General features: G+C 38.3%; 2 protein-coding genes and 6 non-coding genes across 8 annotated transcripts; 5 read left to right on the top strand and 3 right to left on the bottom strand.

Moving 5' to 3' along the window:
• Positions 1-31: 31 nt before the first annotated feature.
• LOC116715498 (SLAM family member 9-like) lies at positions 32-2,145 on the bottom strand. Its single transcript, XM_032555909.1, has 5 exons — positions 2,070-2,145; positions 764-913; positions 551-676; positions 316-479; positions 32-181 (listed from the first exon to the last, which is right to left on the bottom strand). Exons 1-5 carry the CDS (start codon positions 2,143-2,145, stop codon positions 32-34), a joined length of 666 nt encoding a protein of 221 aa, XP_032411800.1.
• Positions 2,146-2,203: 58 nt separating this feature from the next.
• Positions 2,204-2,275, top strand: trnad-guc (transfer RNA aspartic acid (anticodon GUC)). The gene has a single exon. It is a non-coding gene; the product is annotated as a tRNA-Asp (tRNA).
• Positions 2,276-2,990: 715 nt separating this feature from the next.
• Positions 2,991-5,465, top strand: LOC116715905 (uncharacterized). The gene is made up of 2 exons (XM_032556647.1): positions 2,991-4,195; positions 4,297-5,465. The coding sequence occupies exons 1-2, from the start codon at positions 3,481-3,483 to the stop codon at positions 5,328-5,330; spliced, it is 1,749 nt and encodes a 582-aa protein (XP_032412538.1). The 5' UTR covers positions 2,991-3,480; the 3' UTR covers positions 5,331-5,465.
• A 4,397-nt stretch (positions 5,466-9,862) lies between these two features.
• Positions 9,863-9,934, top strand: trnad-guc (transfer RNA aspartic acid (anticodon GUC)). The gene has a single exon. It is a non-coding gene; the product is annotated as a tRNA-Asp (tRNA).
• An 86-nt stretch (positions 9,935-10,020) lies between these two features.
• On the bottom strand, positions 10,021-10,091 carry trnag-gcc (transfer RNA glycine (anticodon GCC)). Its single transcript has one exon. It is a non-coding gene; the product is annotated as a tRNA-Gly (tRNA).
• Positions 10,092-10,369: 278 nt separating this feature from the next.
• Positions 10,370-10,441, top strand: trnad-guc (transfer RNA aspartic acid (anticodon GUC)). The gene has a single exon. It is a non-coding gene; the product is annotated as a tRNA-Asp (tRNA).
• Positions 10,442-10,531: 90 nt separating this feature from the next.
• On the bottom strand, positions 10,532-10,602 carry trnag-gcc (transfer RNA glycine (anticodon GCC)). Its single transcript has one exon. It is a non-coding gene; the product is annotated as a tRNA-Gly (tRNA).
• A 323-nt stretch (positions 10,603-10,925) lies between these two features.
• trnad-guc (transfer RNA aspartic acid (anticodon GUC)) lies at positions 10,926-10,997 on the top strand. The gene has a single exon. It is a non-coding gene; the product is annotated as a tRNA-Asp (tRNA).
• Positions 10,998-16,401: the final 5,404 nt, after the last annotated feature.

Genomic DNA, 16,401 nt, shown 5'->3' with positions numbered 1-16,401 from the left:
AACAAAATAGTATTTGGATCTACAATGTTCTTTACACGTATATGGAGCGAGGGAGAAACACTGTTGATGGTATGGATGTGTGTTTTAACTCACCCCCACTCACAGGGTTTGATACGTCTTCACTGAAGTTGCTGCTAATGGGGTTTCCCAACATACAGGAGAAGGAGATCTCCTTATTGTCCTAAGAAACAAATGAAAAACAGCTCAAAAGTGGTGAAGTTGTAACTTATATTCATTCTATAATCTTAAATGTGATTTATGTCGACAACTAGGTTACATCCTGACTTGAACATTTGGTTCATTTTGTGTTTGTACCGTTGTTAAGCTCAGCTCCTTGTCGTTGGACAACTCTTTGTCTCCTGTCTCCCATTTATATGTGACGGGTCCAAACTCAGAGGAGATGTTGGCGTCACAGGTGAGATTACAGACGGTCTTCTCGTTGTTGCAGTTTACGGATATTGTGGGTTTTGGAACCGGTTCTGACAGAAACACCAACAGATTACCATCAACTGCATTCAGGTGAAAACCAAACAAATTTGCTGAAACTCACTCATAACCCGTAGTTCCTTTTTGTCAAGAACTTTGTTGTTGATGTCAAATGTGTAGCTGCCGCTGTCATCTAGCGTCAGATTGTTGATGATCAAACTTCCACTTTCTAAGTCCAAGTCACAGCGACCTGGAGGCAGAATGCAGAAAAAGAGATTATGCAAAATGAATCTGCAGAGTTTTACAACATTTATGGCTCAATCACAGGTGAACTTGCCTTTAAAATCTCTGTAACAAGCAATGTTCCCGCCGAACCACTGCAGGGCGGGGTCCGTTTTGTGCTTCCACGTTACGCTACTGATGATATTAAAACTCTGACCTGGCGACAGGGCAACTGAGTCGCCTACTTTTTTGTAGATCAAATCAGCTGTGAATGAAAAGCAGGAAAATTTTACTTTAACATGTTAAACACTTTCTGTCACATCTTCTTTCCAGATCTATTTTACTTTTAGTTTATTTACTTCTGACTCAGAAGAAATAAAGCTTCATGTATGATTACAGTAAACGCCTCTAATTGTCAGGTCCTGTGTGGTTTTTTAGTTGTTCTGGGGTTTGATTAACTGGATCTAGTTTCATTATTATTCTGTGTTCCTTCAGGAAAATTTTAAACAGTCCTGATTGTGTTTTATTTCAGTTCAGTCCTGTCTTAGTTATTCTACTTAAACTTAATAAATGTATGAATATTTTGTCAAAATAGCTTTCAAAACACTGTTTCGGAAATTCAACTGATTTTTTTTCCCACAAAATAACTGCTACAGTTATTATAAATTATTAGCCATTCTAGGGAGTCTAAAAAGACACTTGTGGCAGGTTGCTGCAGGTTTTACGTTTAGCTAGAGGAGATTAAAGATGCTTACGGTGTTAAAAAAAAAATTCTCTTCAGTTGTTATGAAGCCAACTCAAACCTCGTATTGTTTTGCTAAAAAAAACAATCTTAAAATATATCTTTACGTTAAATATTAAAGATTACAACTTACATATTGATGTTGTACTCACCGATGGCAACTGTCGAAGGTACAGCTCGAAATATGTGAATAATCACAACTGAAACACACAGTAATACCATGGCTTTGCAAAAATCAATCAAGAATTTTTAAATTGTAAATGAAAAAGAACACGTTAGCACGTACGGAGGGTCAGAAGCAATAATGGCTGAGCGATGGTGAAAGGTTAAAAAAGAAATATCTACATCAGTGAATACTCTTGACAAGAAAGGAATCGGTGGTTTCCTGTTGATTACCAGTGAACCTGTTTCGTCATGAGATAGAGTTAACCTCACGATTCTAGCTTGTCCGGGTTTGTTTGGAGCGATCGTTGTTTGAAGAAAGAACTGAAGTAGCATCTTCTCGTTCTTCATTCAAGTATAAATATAACCCCATTAACAGACTGTTTCGAGTCAACGCTTACGCTTTGCTGAAAGGGGAGACAGTAAACCACTAAAAACGATGTTGTTGACAGAATTAAAGCTGCAGGTTGCATTTAATGAGTTTGTATTCAGGAGCTTTGCCTCATGTTTCACATACGTTTGGTAGTTGATTGAATCAAGATGTTGAGATTCATGACAGCTTGATGAACGACGTCTGCATAATCCTGGTTCATGGCCTTCTAGGTTGCCTCAGCTGGACCCGATAACACCAGGTGGAGGGTCCTTTGCAGCTCCTCGTTAGTATAGTGGTGAGTATCCCCGCCTGTCACGCGGGAGACCGGGGTTCAATTCCCCGACGGGGAGACTACTGCCTTTTTTATCTGCATCATACACCATATGCTCTACCATTTTATACAACACCTCTAAATACAAGTAAAAAAAACAGTGACTGCATTGGCCGGGAATCGAACCCGGGCCTCCCGCGCGGCAGCTGAGAATTGTTTAGCTAAACGGCCCTAAACCGTTTCCCATTCATTTCCAATGGTAGTCCTAAACCACTACGGACGCAATATATTTTTGACCACTATGCCGTGGTGGCGCTGTCCAATCTCATGTCCGGGAGTGACACGCCCCCCTCCTTGCTTGGATTCAGAAGAAGGCAACTTTCCGGCTTTTCGACTGAGATTTTTAGGAGAAATTACCGGCGTTACGTGGAGAAGGGGAAACATATCAAAGAAAAGCGATATCTTCACATCCATCCTTCTTCATTTTATTAGGTAAGTGATGCCGATGGATATAAAACATGTTAAATCAGCAAAAAACAGCAAAACATGGGGAACGAACAGCCATCCACTGCTTTCACTGCTTTTCAAACTGCAGCAAAATCTGTTGTGGTTCACCTGAGAGACACATACAGAAAGACATCAAAAATTGAAATACTACTAATATTACAAATTAAAAATCATGACTATTTAAAAAAATTATGTAATGTTTATGCTTGCTGCTACCATCTTGTGGAGAAAACAAAAGATTTAGGATATCAAATTCAGACCAAATCTCTTCTTTATTTATTTATTTATTTATTTATTTTTAGGGAAATTATTCACTAATTTTTCCGTTGATTGTTAAAGATCCTTTCACATATTTTTTTTAGGGATTGCTGTGCTTCTTTCAAGATTGAAGAATCCATCCCTGGTGAGCATTTAAACTGGGATGCCTGGAGAACAACCCCTTCCATCGTGTCTGCAGCTACTTCAGGATCCCTAACAAATACCTGTGCCTCAAGGTCATGCTACAATTCAAACATTGTTGTGAAGCTGGACTTGTTCCACTGTCTGCAGCGCTTTTCAAGGGAGTGCACATCAGAACATCACCCTCTTTTCAGCACTTTCTGTCAGCTCCTCTCTGCTGCTTTCTCTGTAGTAGATGAGGAGGATTTGAAGAAGCTGAAGGAGGCCTATGTGTCCTGTGGTATTGTGCCTCCCAATCCAACAAAACAACACATCCGGGAGCACTGCAGGACCAAAATACCACCGCCCACAGAGCTGCTGGACAGAGTGGAGAGAGTCATGAAGCATTTTCACCTGGCCAAGGATCCTAACGACGTCCCTCTGTTCAAGTTCTCTATGCTGAAGACGTGGCGTATTCAGCGAGTACATATTCTCAGAGGATGCTTGAGTGACCCTGAGCTGTCTGAGGGAATAATGTACAGACATGGTGGGACGCTTCAGCTCAACCATGTGCCAGGAGAAGGAGCAAAGGTCCCCATCTGGATTCCTGTGCGAGGTACGTCTCAGCAGGAGGGCTACCATTTCCATCAGGCTCAGTGGGTAACTGGAAATGTGGTCTCCACTGAGCTGTTCCAAGCGCAGGGCATGACAGGAGTTGTGCGATGGAACTACCAGAGACTGGTGGACCTGAAGCAGCCTGGAGTTGTCCTTCCTGCAGTATTTGATCCAGCTTTGATAGCTGAGTTAAATACATCGTCAAAAAGAATCACTGGCCAGGAAAAGTACCCTGCACTTCACATCTCAAACAGGGACACTGGAGAAAGATTTGGACTTGAGTACAAAGAACCAGGGTGTCGGCCAGTACCTCTTGACTGGGACAAGCACAAGTCTTTGAAAAGAGGAGAAGGACCTCATCCAAAGCTTCCTCTGCCATCACCCAACACTGAGGAAATAAAACCTCCATCTGTAACTGTTCCTCCGCCTGCTGAGGGATCAGCCTCCCAACCGGCCTCTAGTCCTTCCTCTTGTGAAATTTTCCAAATTTCTCCAAAAGGTGAGCAAACACAGTACAGTGCTATGTATATACATTTCTGCATTAAATTTTGGAATTTATACCTTAGACTGATAATTTTTACTTACTTCATTGTGTTTCAGAGACTTCACATCCTCTTCCTCTGAGGTCCTCACCAAGAAGTGCCCGCACTGGACCTGTAAAGACAGGTGGACGTGTCTTTGTGTTAGACCACACACGGTGGACCCCGCAAATGAAAGAGGCAATAGATGGCTTGCTTCAGAAACACCATGGGGAAAAAGACATCCTGAAAGTGGTAGATCAGGAGTATGCTCAGATTGTTCATCAGGCTGCCACGGATCCTAACAGCATGTTCCATCCAACTACTAAGCGACACATCTCTGGGTATGTGAAACATGTGGCAAAGCTCCTTAACACCAGTTCTGCAATGAATACAAGCCCTGAAAAACTACTGGACACACAGGAACTGTGGCACTCATTAACTGAGGGCCAGCCAGCTAGTGTTCGTGTGACCACCATCCAGCCCGATGTCTTCAACCCACCTGCTCCCGCTTCAGCAACACCAATTACAGCCGAATCCCTAGAAAAAATAGTGGAGGGAATTTTACAAAAGCAGAGTCAACAATCAGAGCAGCAGCAGCAGAAGAAGAAACAAACCAAAAGGTGTCTTTCTTGCGGACAGCCTAAGTCTCGTTATGAGACTTCTGGCTCCTCCGTTCACTTCTTCTTTCAGCAGGGGCCCGTTAGGTACTTTTACTGCTCTAAAAAGGTTTATGATACATACGCTGCAGATGGACTATCAAAGCCCAACATGACCTTTGAGGAGTTCTCCACCACCACTTTTTTCCAAAAGGAACTCCTGGAAACCAAGAAGCGGGTGGATGAGAGGGCTGAAAAGAAAAGAAAAAGAACAGAACCTCAGCCAACTGGCCGGGTTTGCAGGTTCTGCCACATGGACCTCAAACAAGGTCCCAACAGCCCACACATCCACTCTGGGTTCCCTGGTGTGGCAGGGAAATACATATATTGTCCTGCAAAGGTTCTGTCCATGTACAAGTCTCAGGGTATGGCTAAGGAGATGACTTGGAAGGAATTCTGCAAATCACCTTTTTATGAGGCAGAGCGACAAAGATGGGTGGCTGAAAAGAAAAAATAAATATTACATGGTTCTATTGAGATGTTTAGGTATTCTATTATTATTCTATATTCCATATATTTATATAGATAAAAAAAAATCTAAATATGCTGTAAATATGGCAAGATTTTATATTGTAAAAAGTTGAATATGTAAATATTTAAACTGTTGTTTGCCTCTGTTAATACAAAGTAAATATAAATATGTCAACAAATGTGCTTCTTTTTTTTTTTTTTACTAAATTACACATGATGTGAGATCAATTTACACTATGCATATAGAATATAATTTATTGACTGTCAATGTACATTTATACAAGATTTAAGATCAGTTCCAAAATAATGCATTGTTTTGGAACTGGTCTTCCAAAACAAGATCAGTTCCAGAAATGGAACCATATATTGGTAATAAACCAATATAAAAAAAGGAAACAAATAAATAAATAAATAACGAAACAATGTATAAATTTGTTTATACATTTTTCATAAGAGTTATGTGGTTTTTCCATGAGTGGGTGGAAGTAATGGTTTATAATTTTGCATGACTGGCATTGATTATTGATTATAAATATTTATTTTTTAGAATATAAACACTTAAAAATAGAAAAGATTGGGTAAAGTAACATAAGCTTCTGCCGGAACTGGGAATCGAACTCGGGTCTGCAGGCATGTCCTGTTTTGCATGGTGTCGGCGTATTACACCTATTCGCGGCTGGCCAATCAGGGCCAGCCGCGAATAGGAAATGAAGAAGGATGGATGTGAAGATATCGCTTTTCTTTGATATGTTTCCCCTTCTCCACGTAACGCCGGTAATTTCTCCTAAAAATCTCAGTCGAAAAGCCGGAAAGTTGCCTTCTTCTGAATCCAAGCAAGGAGGGGGGCGTGTCACTCCCGGACATGAGATTGGACAGCGCCACCACGGCATAGTGGTCAAAAATATATTGCGTCCGTAGTGGTTTAGGACTACCATTGGAAATGAATGGGAAACGGTATAGGGTTAGGGTTAAGGGTAACCCTTACCCTAACCCTAACCCTACCCTAACCTTAACCCTAAAGGAATAAATTACACAACTCAAAAATTAGATATTAAAGTTTATTTCAAACAAACAGATACTCATGCACTCTTGTACAAAACAAGTTTTCATCCACAACATACATTTAAAGGACTAGTAAAATCGCAACTAATTAGATTCCAAAGGATTTGTACCACAGAAAATGACTTTATGAATGCCGTGAAAATTCTTTTCCAATCATTAAGACAGAGAGGCTGTTCAAGAACATTCTTAAGAAAGTGTCTAAAAACTTTTAATAAAAAAGGACAGACAATAGAAAAACAAATCATTCCAATTATAACACAATACTCAACAATTAATAAAAAAATAAATTTCATTTTGAAAAATAATTATAGAAAACTAATTGAGCAAGATGGATTATTAGAAGACTTTAATATCATATCTGCATATAGGCGGAATAAAAATTTAAAAGATATTCTAGTAAGAGCAAGATTGAAACCACTACAACAAACTAAAACAAAATTGTTGGAAAAGATATTTAAAAATCTAAAGTTTGTTAAAAACCACACAAATGGAAAAATATTTAAAATTGATAAACAGTTTTTTCCGCAATCCATAAATTGTGTCTATATTATAATTTGTTCCAAATGTGGAAAACAATATGTAGGTGAAACAAAAAATACCCTAGCAACCCGAATTTGGCAGCATAAATACAATATAAAACATAAAAAACACACAGAAACACCATTGGTTGAACATTTTATAAATCATAATTGGCATTCACTTAAAATTTCAGGACTCCAAAGTAATCCATTATGGACTGACATTGACCGAAAAAAATGTGAAAGAAGATGGATATATTGGCTTAACACAAAAAGTCCTAATGGTTTAAATAGTAAATAATAAATTGACAAGAAAATAAAGACAATCTTAAATTAAAAATTTTACAAAACAAAAAAATTTTTTATTAGTTTTAATCTTTACTTTTTCTATTCTCAACCCTATTTTTTTACTCCTATTTTCTTTCGCACTTATCTTTTTCTTTTTCCTAACCTTAACTTCTTTTTCTCTAAACCTAACTTTTTAATTTTTCCCTAAACCTAACCTTTTTATTTTTCTCTAAACCTAACCTTTTTATTTTTCTCTAAACCTAATTTCTCTAAACCTAACCTTTTAATTTTTCCCTAAACCTAACCTTTTTATTTTTCCCTAAACCTAACCTATTTATTTTTCTCTAAACCTAACCTTTTTATTTTTCTCTAAACCCAATTTCTCTAAACCTAACCTTTTATTTTTATTTTTCTCTAAACCTAACCTTTTAATTTTTCTCTAAACCTAACTTTTTAATTTTTCCCTAAACCTAACCTTTTTATTTTTCCCTAAACCTAACCTTTTTATTTTTCTCTAAACCCAATTTCTCTAAACCTAACCTTTTATTTTTATTTTTCTCTAAACCTAACCTTTTAATTTTTCTCTAAACCTAACCTTTTTAGTCTCTTCTAAACCTAACATTTTCATTTTCTTATTTTTTTATATATATTTTTATAGTTATTTTTATGATTATTTTTTTATTTTTTTATTTATTTTTTACTTTTTATCTTATTTTATTAAATTGATTTAATTTATTACAATGCATATTATAATTTGAAACAACAATTAAACAATAATCAGGAACACTGGAAATAACACGAAGCCAAAACGTAGAAGGCGGAGCCTCAGGGAGGAGTCTATAAATAGGGGGGAGCTCTCCTTTCCCTCATTCAGAGTTGAGCCAGAGCAGTGGAAGGATCTCTGTATATTTACATCACAGTTTTGTGCCTAGCCTGAAGAAGACTGACACCAGTCGAAACGTCGCATTAGGCACGAATTTCATATTTCAGAGCTTTTATTAAAAAAAAGGATTTCATTTAATTTTCTTATTTTTTACAATTTTTTTATTTTTTTATTTTTTCATTTTATTTTTTGATAAAAAAATTAAAAAAAAAAAAAAATACAAAAAAACAATAACTACATAGAATATAAAAGTAATATATACACAAATTATACATAAGAAAAACATAGATATATATTATTTTTTAAGCAATAAAGCCGAAAGGGGAAAAGGAATGTGGCCAGAGGAGAACTGGCAAACTGTGAGGTATGGGAGGAGACGCAGGGAACGTCCCCCTACCTACACACGGGATGTGGGAGTGTGGAGAGGGAAGGACCGTGCAGTTCCTGCTCCTTTTAGGGAGCAGGCTCGTCCCTTCTTTCCTAACCCTAACCCTTACCCTAACCCTACCCTACCCTAACCCCGGTAACCCTAACCCTAACCCTTCCCGGCCTTGCATGGTGTCGGCGTATTACACCTATTCGCGGCTGGTCGCTTCATGTATGATTAGAGTAAACGCCTCTAATCGTCAGGTCCTGTGTGGTTTTTTAGTTGTTCTGGGGTTTGATTAACTGGATCTAGTTTCATTATTATTCTGTGTTCCTTCAGGAAAATTTTAAACAGTCCTGATTGTGTTTTATTTCAGTTCAGTCCTGTCTTAGTTATTCTACTTAAACTTAATAAATGTATGAATATTTTGTCAAAATAGCTTTCAAAACACTGTTTCGGAAATTCAACTGATTTTTTTTCCCACAAAATAACTGCTACAGTTATTATAAATTATTAGCCATTCTAGGGAGTCTAAAAAGACACTTGTGGCAGGTTGCTGCAGGTTTTACGTTTAGCTAGAGGAGATTAAAGATGCTTAAGGTGTTAAAAAAAAAATTCTCTTCAGTTGTTATGAAGCCAACTCAAACCTCGTATTGTTTTGCTAAAAAAAACCAATCTTAAAATATATCTTTACGTTAAATATTAAAGATTACAACTTACATATTGATGTTGTACTCACCGATAGCAACTGTCGAAGGCACAGCTCGAAATATGTGAATAATCACAACTGAAACACACGGTAATACCATGGCTTTGCAAAAATCAATCAAGAATTTTTAAATTGTAAATGAAAAAGAACACGTTAGCACGTACGGAGAGTCAGAAGCAATAATGGTTGAGCGATGGTGAAAGGTTAAAAAAGAAATATCTACATCAGTGAATACTCTTGACAAGAAAGGAATCGGTGGTTTCCTGTTGATTACCAGTGAACCTGTTCTGTCATGAGATAGAGTTAACCTCACGATTCTAGCTTGTCCGGGTTTGTTTGGAGCGATCGTTGTTTGAAGAAAGAACTGAAGTAGCATCTTCTCGTTCTTCATTCAAGTATAAATATAACCCCATTAACAGACTGTTTCGAGTCAACGCTTACGCTTTGCTAAAAGGGGAGACAGTAAACCACTAAAAACGATGTTGTTGACAGAATTAAAGCTGCAGGTTGCATTTAATGAGTTTGTATTCAGGAGCTTTGCCTCATGTTTCACATACGTTTGGTAGTTGATTGAATCAAGATGTTGAGATTCATGACAGCTTGATGAACGACGTCTGCATAATCCTGGTTCATGGCCTTCTAGGTTGCCTCAGCTGGACCCGATAACACCAGGTGGAGGGTCCTTTGCAGCTCCTCGTTAGTATAGTGGTGAGTATCCCCGCCTGTCACGCGGGAGACCGGGGTTCAATTCCCCGACGGGGAGACTACTGCCTTTTTTATCTGCATCATACACCATATGCTCTACCATTTTATACAACACCTCTAAATACAAGTAAAAAAAAAAGTGACTGCATTGGCCGGGAATCGAACCCGGGCCTCCCGCGTGGCAGGCGAGAATTCTACCACTGAACCACCAATGCTTACACATTCATCATCATGCCCTTGCACAGACACACACATTCTTGTTCTTCCACCAAACTGGTAACTTGCTATTGACTTCCATACATGTCAGTTACTGAATTCATGCCTACCCCTAAACAAGTTGCTCCACGGTGTTAGGACTGGGCTTTGGTCTCTATAAGGCCCATCAGTCTTCAGATGACTATATATTTTGTAACTAGTAACTCTAAAACACCCACTCAACCTCTAGGTTGCCTCAGCTGGACTCGAAAACCAAAGATGGCGGATCTCTTGCAGCTCCTCGTTAGTATAGTGGTGAGTATCCCCGCCTGTCACGCGGGAGACCGGGGTTCAATTCCCCGACGGGGAGACTAGTACCTTTTTTATCTGCATTGCATCATACACCATATGTGCTACCTTTTTATGTAACGCCGCTCATACAAGTAAAAAAAAAAGTTGTTGCATTGGCCGGGAATCGAACCCGGGCCTCCCGCGTGGCAGGCGAGAATTCTACCACTGAACCACCAATGCTTACATGAATGTTTCCCTTCTCTCTCACACACACAGTCTGAGCACAGCTGTGTCTACTATCTAGTAGCTTGTTACCGTCAGCGTGTGAATGTGTAAAGCACTTTGGGTCCTCTGGACTTGAAATGTGTAGGAATAGCTCGAGGAAGCTAAAAGGTGGCAGTACCGGATTTTCTACAATTTAAAAATAGCCGGAGTCCACCATGAGTCTCTTATGGTGAAATAAAAAGGAAGGCCACCATATTGAGTGAAAGCACAACCCTTGGAAGGTCTAACACTCACCTCGCCGGTCTTAAAAACAGTGGGACTCAAGGCCTGACATCATCTCCTCGTTAGTATAGTGGTGAGTATCCCCGCCTGTCACGCGGGAGACCGGGGTTCGATTCCCCGACGGGGAGTGTATATCCTTTTTTTTTTCCTCCATTATACATCTCATGCTGTTTTTTTCATGTTTTCACAGCTATAGGACTTTTCCCAGGGCTTGAAAGAAACAGTTTGGTGGCGGGGGAGGTTTGCGGTACAATAAGAGTTATTTAAAGCAGTGGGGGTGGCTAGTGGCTGAGAGGAGTAAAGTGACGGGCCAGGATGAGTGTCTGATCACACCCACCATACATCTCCCACAACCTGAAACTTTGGTGTGTGTGGAATGGCCAAGACTAAAAGGGGGCTGTGACAAACACACGACAGTTTGTCACGGTGGGAGACCAGGGTTTGATTCCGCAAAAGGAAGTACAAATAGTTTTACAAGATATAACATCAGTTCGGATAAGTAAAAGTTGTTGCATTGGCCGGGAAGGGTTAGGGTTAGGGTTACCGGGGTTAGGGTAGGGTAGGGTTAGGGTTAGGGTTAGGAAAGAAGGGACGAGCCTGCTCCCTAAAAGGAGCAGGAACTGCACGGTCCTTCCCTCTCCACACTCCCACATCCCGTGTGTAGGTAGGGGGACGTTCCCTGCGTCTCCTCCCATACCTCACAGTCTGCCAGTTCTCCTCTGGCCACATTCCTTTTCCCCTTTCGGCTTTATTGCTTAAAAAATAATATATATCTATGTTTTTCTTATGTATAATTTGTGTATATATTACTTTTATATTCTATGTAGTTATTGTTTTTTTGTATTTTTTTTTCTTTTTAAATTTTTTTATCAAAAAATAAAATGAAAAAATAAAAAAATAAAAAAATTAAATGAAATCCTTTTTTTTAATAAAAGCTCTGAAATATGAAATTCGTGCCTAGTGCGACGTTTCGACTGGTGTCAGTCTTCTTCAGGCTAGGCACAAAACTGTGATGTAAATATACAGAGATCCTTCCTCTGCTCTGGCTCAACTCTGAATGAGGGAAAGGAGAGCTCCCCCTATTTATAGACTCCTCCCTGAGGCTCCGCCTTCTACGTTTTGGCTTCGTGTTATTTCCAGTGTTCCTGATTATTGTTTAATTGTTGTTTCAAATTATAATATGCATTGTAATAAATTAAATCAATTTAATAAAATAAGATAAAAAGTAAAAAAATAAATAAAAAAATAATCATAAAAATAACTATAAAAATATTCTTAAAAAAATAAGAAAATGAAAATGTTAGGTTTAGAGAAGACTAAAAAGGTTAGGTTTAGAAGATACGGAGCCCCCCAGGGGACATGGGGAATTTTTTTTCTTTTGCGTTCCCTCGCAAAACTTTTGCGTTCCCTCGCAAAACTTTTGCGTTACCTCGCAAAACTGTACTGGTCAGTTATGCAGCATAATTGAACACTGTAAGCCTTTCTTACGTTGGGCGCCGTACTTTATGCTTTAATATAAGGTTATGTGAGGTTTTTCCGTGAATGTTAGAATCTTTTTGTGAAATATCTGAAGTTTTATATCTTTCTTTAGGATAGAAAGGCACCACAAACCTACGATATAAACAGAAACTTTCCGTAAGTCGGAAAGAAATAAAAAATACATCCTAATTTGGACTATTTCTGAGTTATTATCGCGGGTAATAAATCATCTGACAGTTTTGATTGTGTCTCTGTTGTGTTCGTAGTCTGAATGGTTTAAAGAGCTGCTTTCAGTGCCGCTCCATCTTAGCCTTAACAGACATAAACATGCAGTAAAAAATAAATTGATTTTCAATCAGTGTTTTGCACCAAACAGTTTTTACTGTTAACAAGTTTTTATTATTAAAAACACGACAAACTAATGATGGTAAAGGACCGCACTGGGTTAACTCGGGGAATCTCATCTGTCCGTGTATCAATCAGCTCCAAACCTTTTCTTTGTTCTGTCACAATTATCGATTTATTCCATTTTGATGATCAGGCTCCAAACTTTGCAAGGACTGACCGCCCTGCTCACCGCTTCCTCATACACACAAAGCCAGTATCCTTTCCATTCATACCTGGTGATGTCACTCCCACTTCGACACACCTAAGTGTCAAAGCCGCCTGCTCCTGTCATATCAATAATTACTTATTTCATTCATATGGCTCTTACAGAGCCTCAGTGAAAACTTGTTTATTATTATTAACTGTTTGGTGCAAAACACTGATTGAAAATCGATTTTTTTACTGTATGTTTATGTCTGTTAGGCTAAGATGGAGCGGCACTGAAAGCAGCCCTTTAAACCATTCAGACTAGAACACAACAGAGACACAATCAAAACTGTCAGATGATTTATTACCCGCGATAATAACTCAGAAATTGTCCAAATTAGGTTGTATTTTTTATTTCTTTCCTACTTACGGAACGTTTCTGTTTATAGGTTTGTGGCGCCTTTCTATCCTAAAGAAAGATATAAAACTTCAGATATTTCACAAAAAGATTCTAACATTCACGGAAAAACCTCACATAACCTTATATTAAAGCATAAAGTACGGCGCCCACCGTAAGAAAGGCTTGCAGTGTTCAATTATGCTGCGTAACTGACCAGTACAGTATTGCGAGGGAACGCAAAAGTATTGCGAGGTAACGCAAAAGGTTTTGCGAGGGAACGCAAAAGTATTGCGAGGTAACGCAAAAGTATTGCGAGGGAACGCAAAAGTTTTGCGAGGTAACGCAAAAGTATTGCGAGGTAACGCAAAGGTTTTGCGAGGGAACGCAAAAGTATTGCGAGGTAACGCAAAAGTATTGCGAGGGAACGCAATAGTTTTGCGAGGTAACGCAAAAGAAAAAAAATTCCCCATGTCCCCTAGAGGGCTCCGTAAGAAGAGACTAAAAAGGTTAGGTTTAGAGAAAAATTAAAAGGTTAGGTTTAGAGAAAAATAAAAATAAAAGGTTAGGTTTAGAGAAATTAGGTTTAGAGAAAAATAAAAAGGTTAGGTTTAGAGAAAAATAAAAAGGTTAGGTTTAGGGAAAAATTAAAAGGTTAGGTTTAAGGAAAAATTAAAAAGTTAGGTTTAGAGAAAAAGAAGTTAAGGTTAGGAAAAAGAAAAAGATAAGTGCGAAAGAAAATAGGAGTAAAAAAATAGGGTTGAGAATAGAAAAAGTAAAGATTAAAACTAATAAAAAATTTTTTTGTTTTGTAAAATTTTTAATTTAAGATTGTCTTTATTTTCTTGTCAATTTATTATTATTATTTACTATTTAAACCATTAGGACTTTTTGTGTTAAGCCAATATATCCATCTTCTTTCACATTTTTTTCGGTCAATGTCAGTCCATAATGGATTACTTTGGAGTCCTGAAATTTTAAGTGAATGCCAATTATGATTTATAAAATGTTCAACCAATGGTGTTTCTGTGTGTTTTTTATGTTTTATATTGTATTTATGCTGCCAAATTCGGGTTGCTAGGGTATTTTTTGTTTCACCTACATATTGTTTTCCACATTTGGAACAAATTATAATATAGACACAATTTATGGATTGCGGAAAAAACTGTTTATCAATTTTAAATATTTTTCCATTTGTGTGGTTTTTAACAAACTTTAGATTTTTAAATATCTTTTCCAACAATTTTGTTTTAGTTTGTTGTAGTGGTTTCAATCTTGCTCTTACTAGAATATCTTTTAAATTTTTATTCCGCCTATATGCAGATATGATATTAAAGTCTTCTAATAATCCATCTTGCTCAATTAGTTTTCTATAATTATTTTTCAAAATGAAATTTATTTTTTTATTAATTGTTGAGTATTGTGTTATAATTGGAATGATTTGTTTTTCTATTGTCTGTCCTTTTTTATTAAAAGTTTTTAGACACTTTCTTAAGAATGTTCTTGAATAGCCTCTCTGTCTTAATGATTGGAAAAGAATTTTCACGGCATTCATAAAGTCATTTTCTGTGGTACAAATCCTTTGGAATCTAATTAGTTGCGATTTTACTAGTCCTTTAAATGTATGTTGTGGATGAAAACTTGTTTTGTACAAGAGTGCATGAGTATCTGTTTGTTTGAAATAAACTTTAATATCTAATTTTTGAGTTGTTGTGTAATTTATTCCTTTAGGGTTAGGGTAGGGTTAGGGTTAGGGTAAGGGTAAGGGTTACCCTTAACCCTAACCCTAAACCGTTTCCCATTCATTTCCAATGGTAGTCCTAAACCACTACGGACGCAATATATTTTTGACCACTATGCCGTGGTGGCGCTGTCCAATCTCATGTCCGGGAGTGACACGCCCCCCTCCTTGCTTGGATTCAGAAGAAGGCAACTTTCCGGCTTTTCGACTGAGATTTTTAGGAGAAATTACCGGCGTTACGCGGAGAAGGGGAAACATATCAAAGAAAAGCGATATCTTCACATCCATCCTTCTTCATTTTATTAGGTAAGTGATGCCGATGGATATAAAACATGTTTTTCGTCATGATCGCGTCTTTTCGGCCGAATATATTACATGTAGCGGGAGCGTTACTTCGTACTACTACGGTGTCTGGCGTTATCTAGTTTTATAATTCGTCTTCTGATTTAATGTTATATTTGGTGTATTTGTCGGTGCCTGACACTGAAGCTGAATTAAAATCATTCTGATGTCTTAAATATTATGACACTGCCTAACAAACCGCAACTATTGTCATTGCTACTGTATGTACAGTATGTTGGACTATCGTATCATGTCAAACGTATGATGATGATAAAGTCAGCATTTTTACTAAATCATATATTCCATTTCAATCTGTCAATTTATTTTGTGAGATGATCAAACACGTCTCTTTCAAATCAGATTATACTCGTAAATGGAGATCTGATTACAGTAGAAGTAAATAAAAACATACTCCAGGCTGCTTCAGGTCCACCAGTCTCTGGTAGTTCCATCGCACAACTCCTGTCATGCCCTGCGCTTGGAACAGCTCAGTGGAGACCACATTTCCAGTTACCCACTGAGCCTGATGGAAATGGTAGCCCTCCTGCTGAGACGTACCTCGCACAGGAATCCAGATGGGGACCTTTGCTCCTTCTCCTGGCACATGGTTGAGCTGAAGCGTCCCACCATGTCTGTACATTATTCCCTCAGACAGCTCAGGGTCACTCAAGCATCCTCTGAGAATATGTACTCGCTGAATACGCCACGTCTTCAGCATAGAGAACTTGAACAGAGGGACGTCGTTAGGATCCTTGGCCAGGTGAAAATGCTTCATGACTCTCTCCACTCTGTCCAGCAGCTCTGTGGGCGGTGGTATTTTGGTCCTGCAGTGCTCCCGGATGTGTTGTTTTGTTGGATTGGGAGGCACAATACCACAGGACACATAGGCCTCCTTCAGCTTCTTCAAATCCTCCTCATCTACTACAGAGAAAGCAGCAGAGAGGAGCTGACAGAAAGTGCTGAAAAGAGGGTGATGTTCTGATGTGCACTCCCTTGAAAAGCGCTGCAGACAGTGGAACAAGTCCAGCTTCACAACAAT

This window comes from Xiphophorus hellerii, chromosome 24 (assembly GCF_003331165.1).
Source record: "Xiphophorus hellerii strain 12219 chromosome 24, Xiphophorus_hellerii-4.1, whole genome shotgun sequence".
NCBI classification, from domain to species: Eukaryota; Metazoa; Chordata; class Actinopteri; order Cyprinodontiformes; family Poeciliidae; genus Xiphophorus; species Xiphophorus hellerii.
This window is presented reverse-complemented; position numbering and strand designations above follow the sequence as displayed.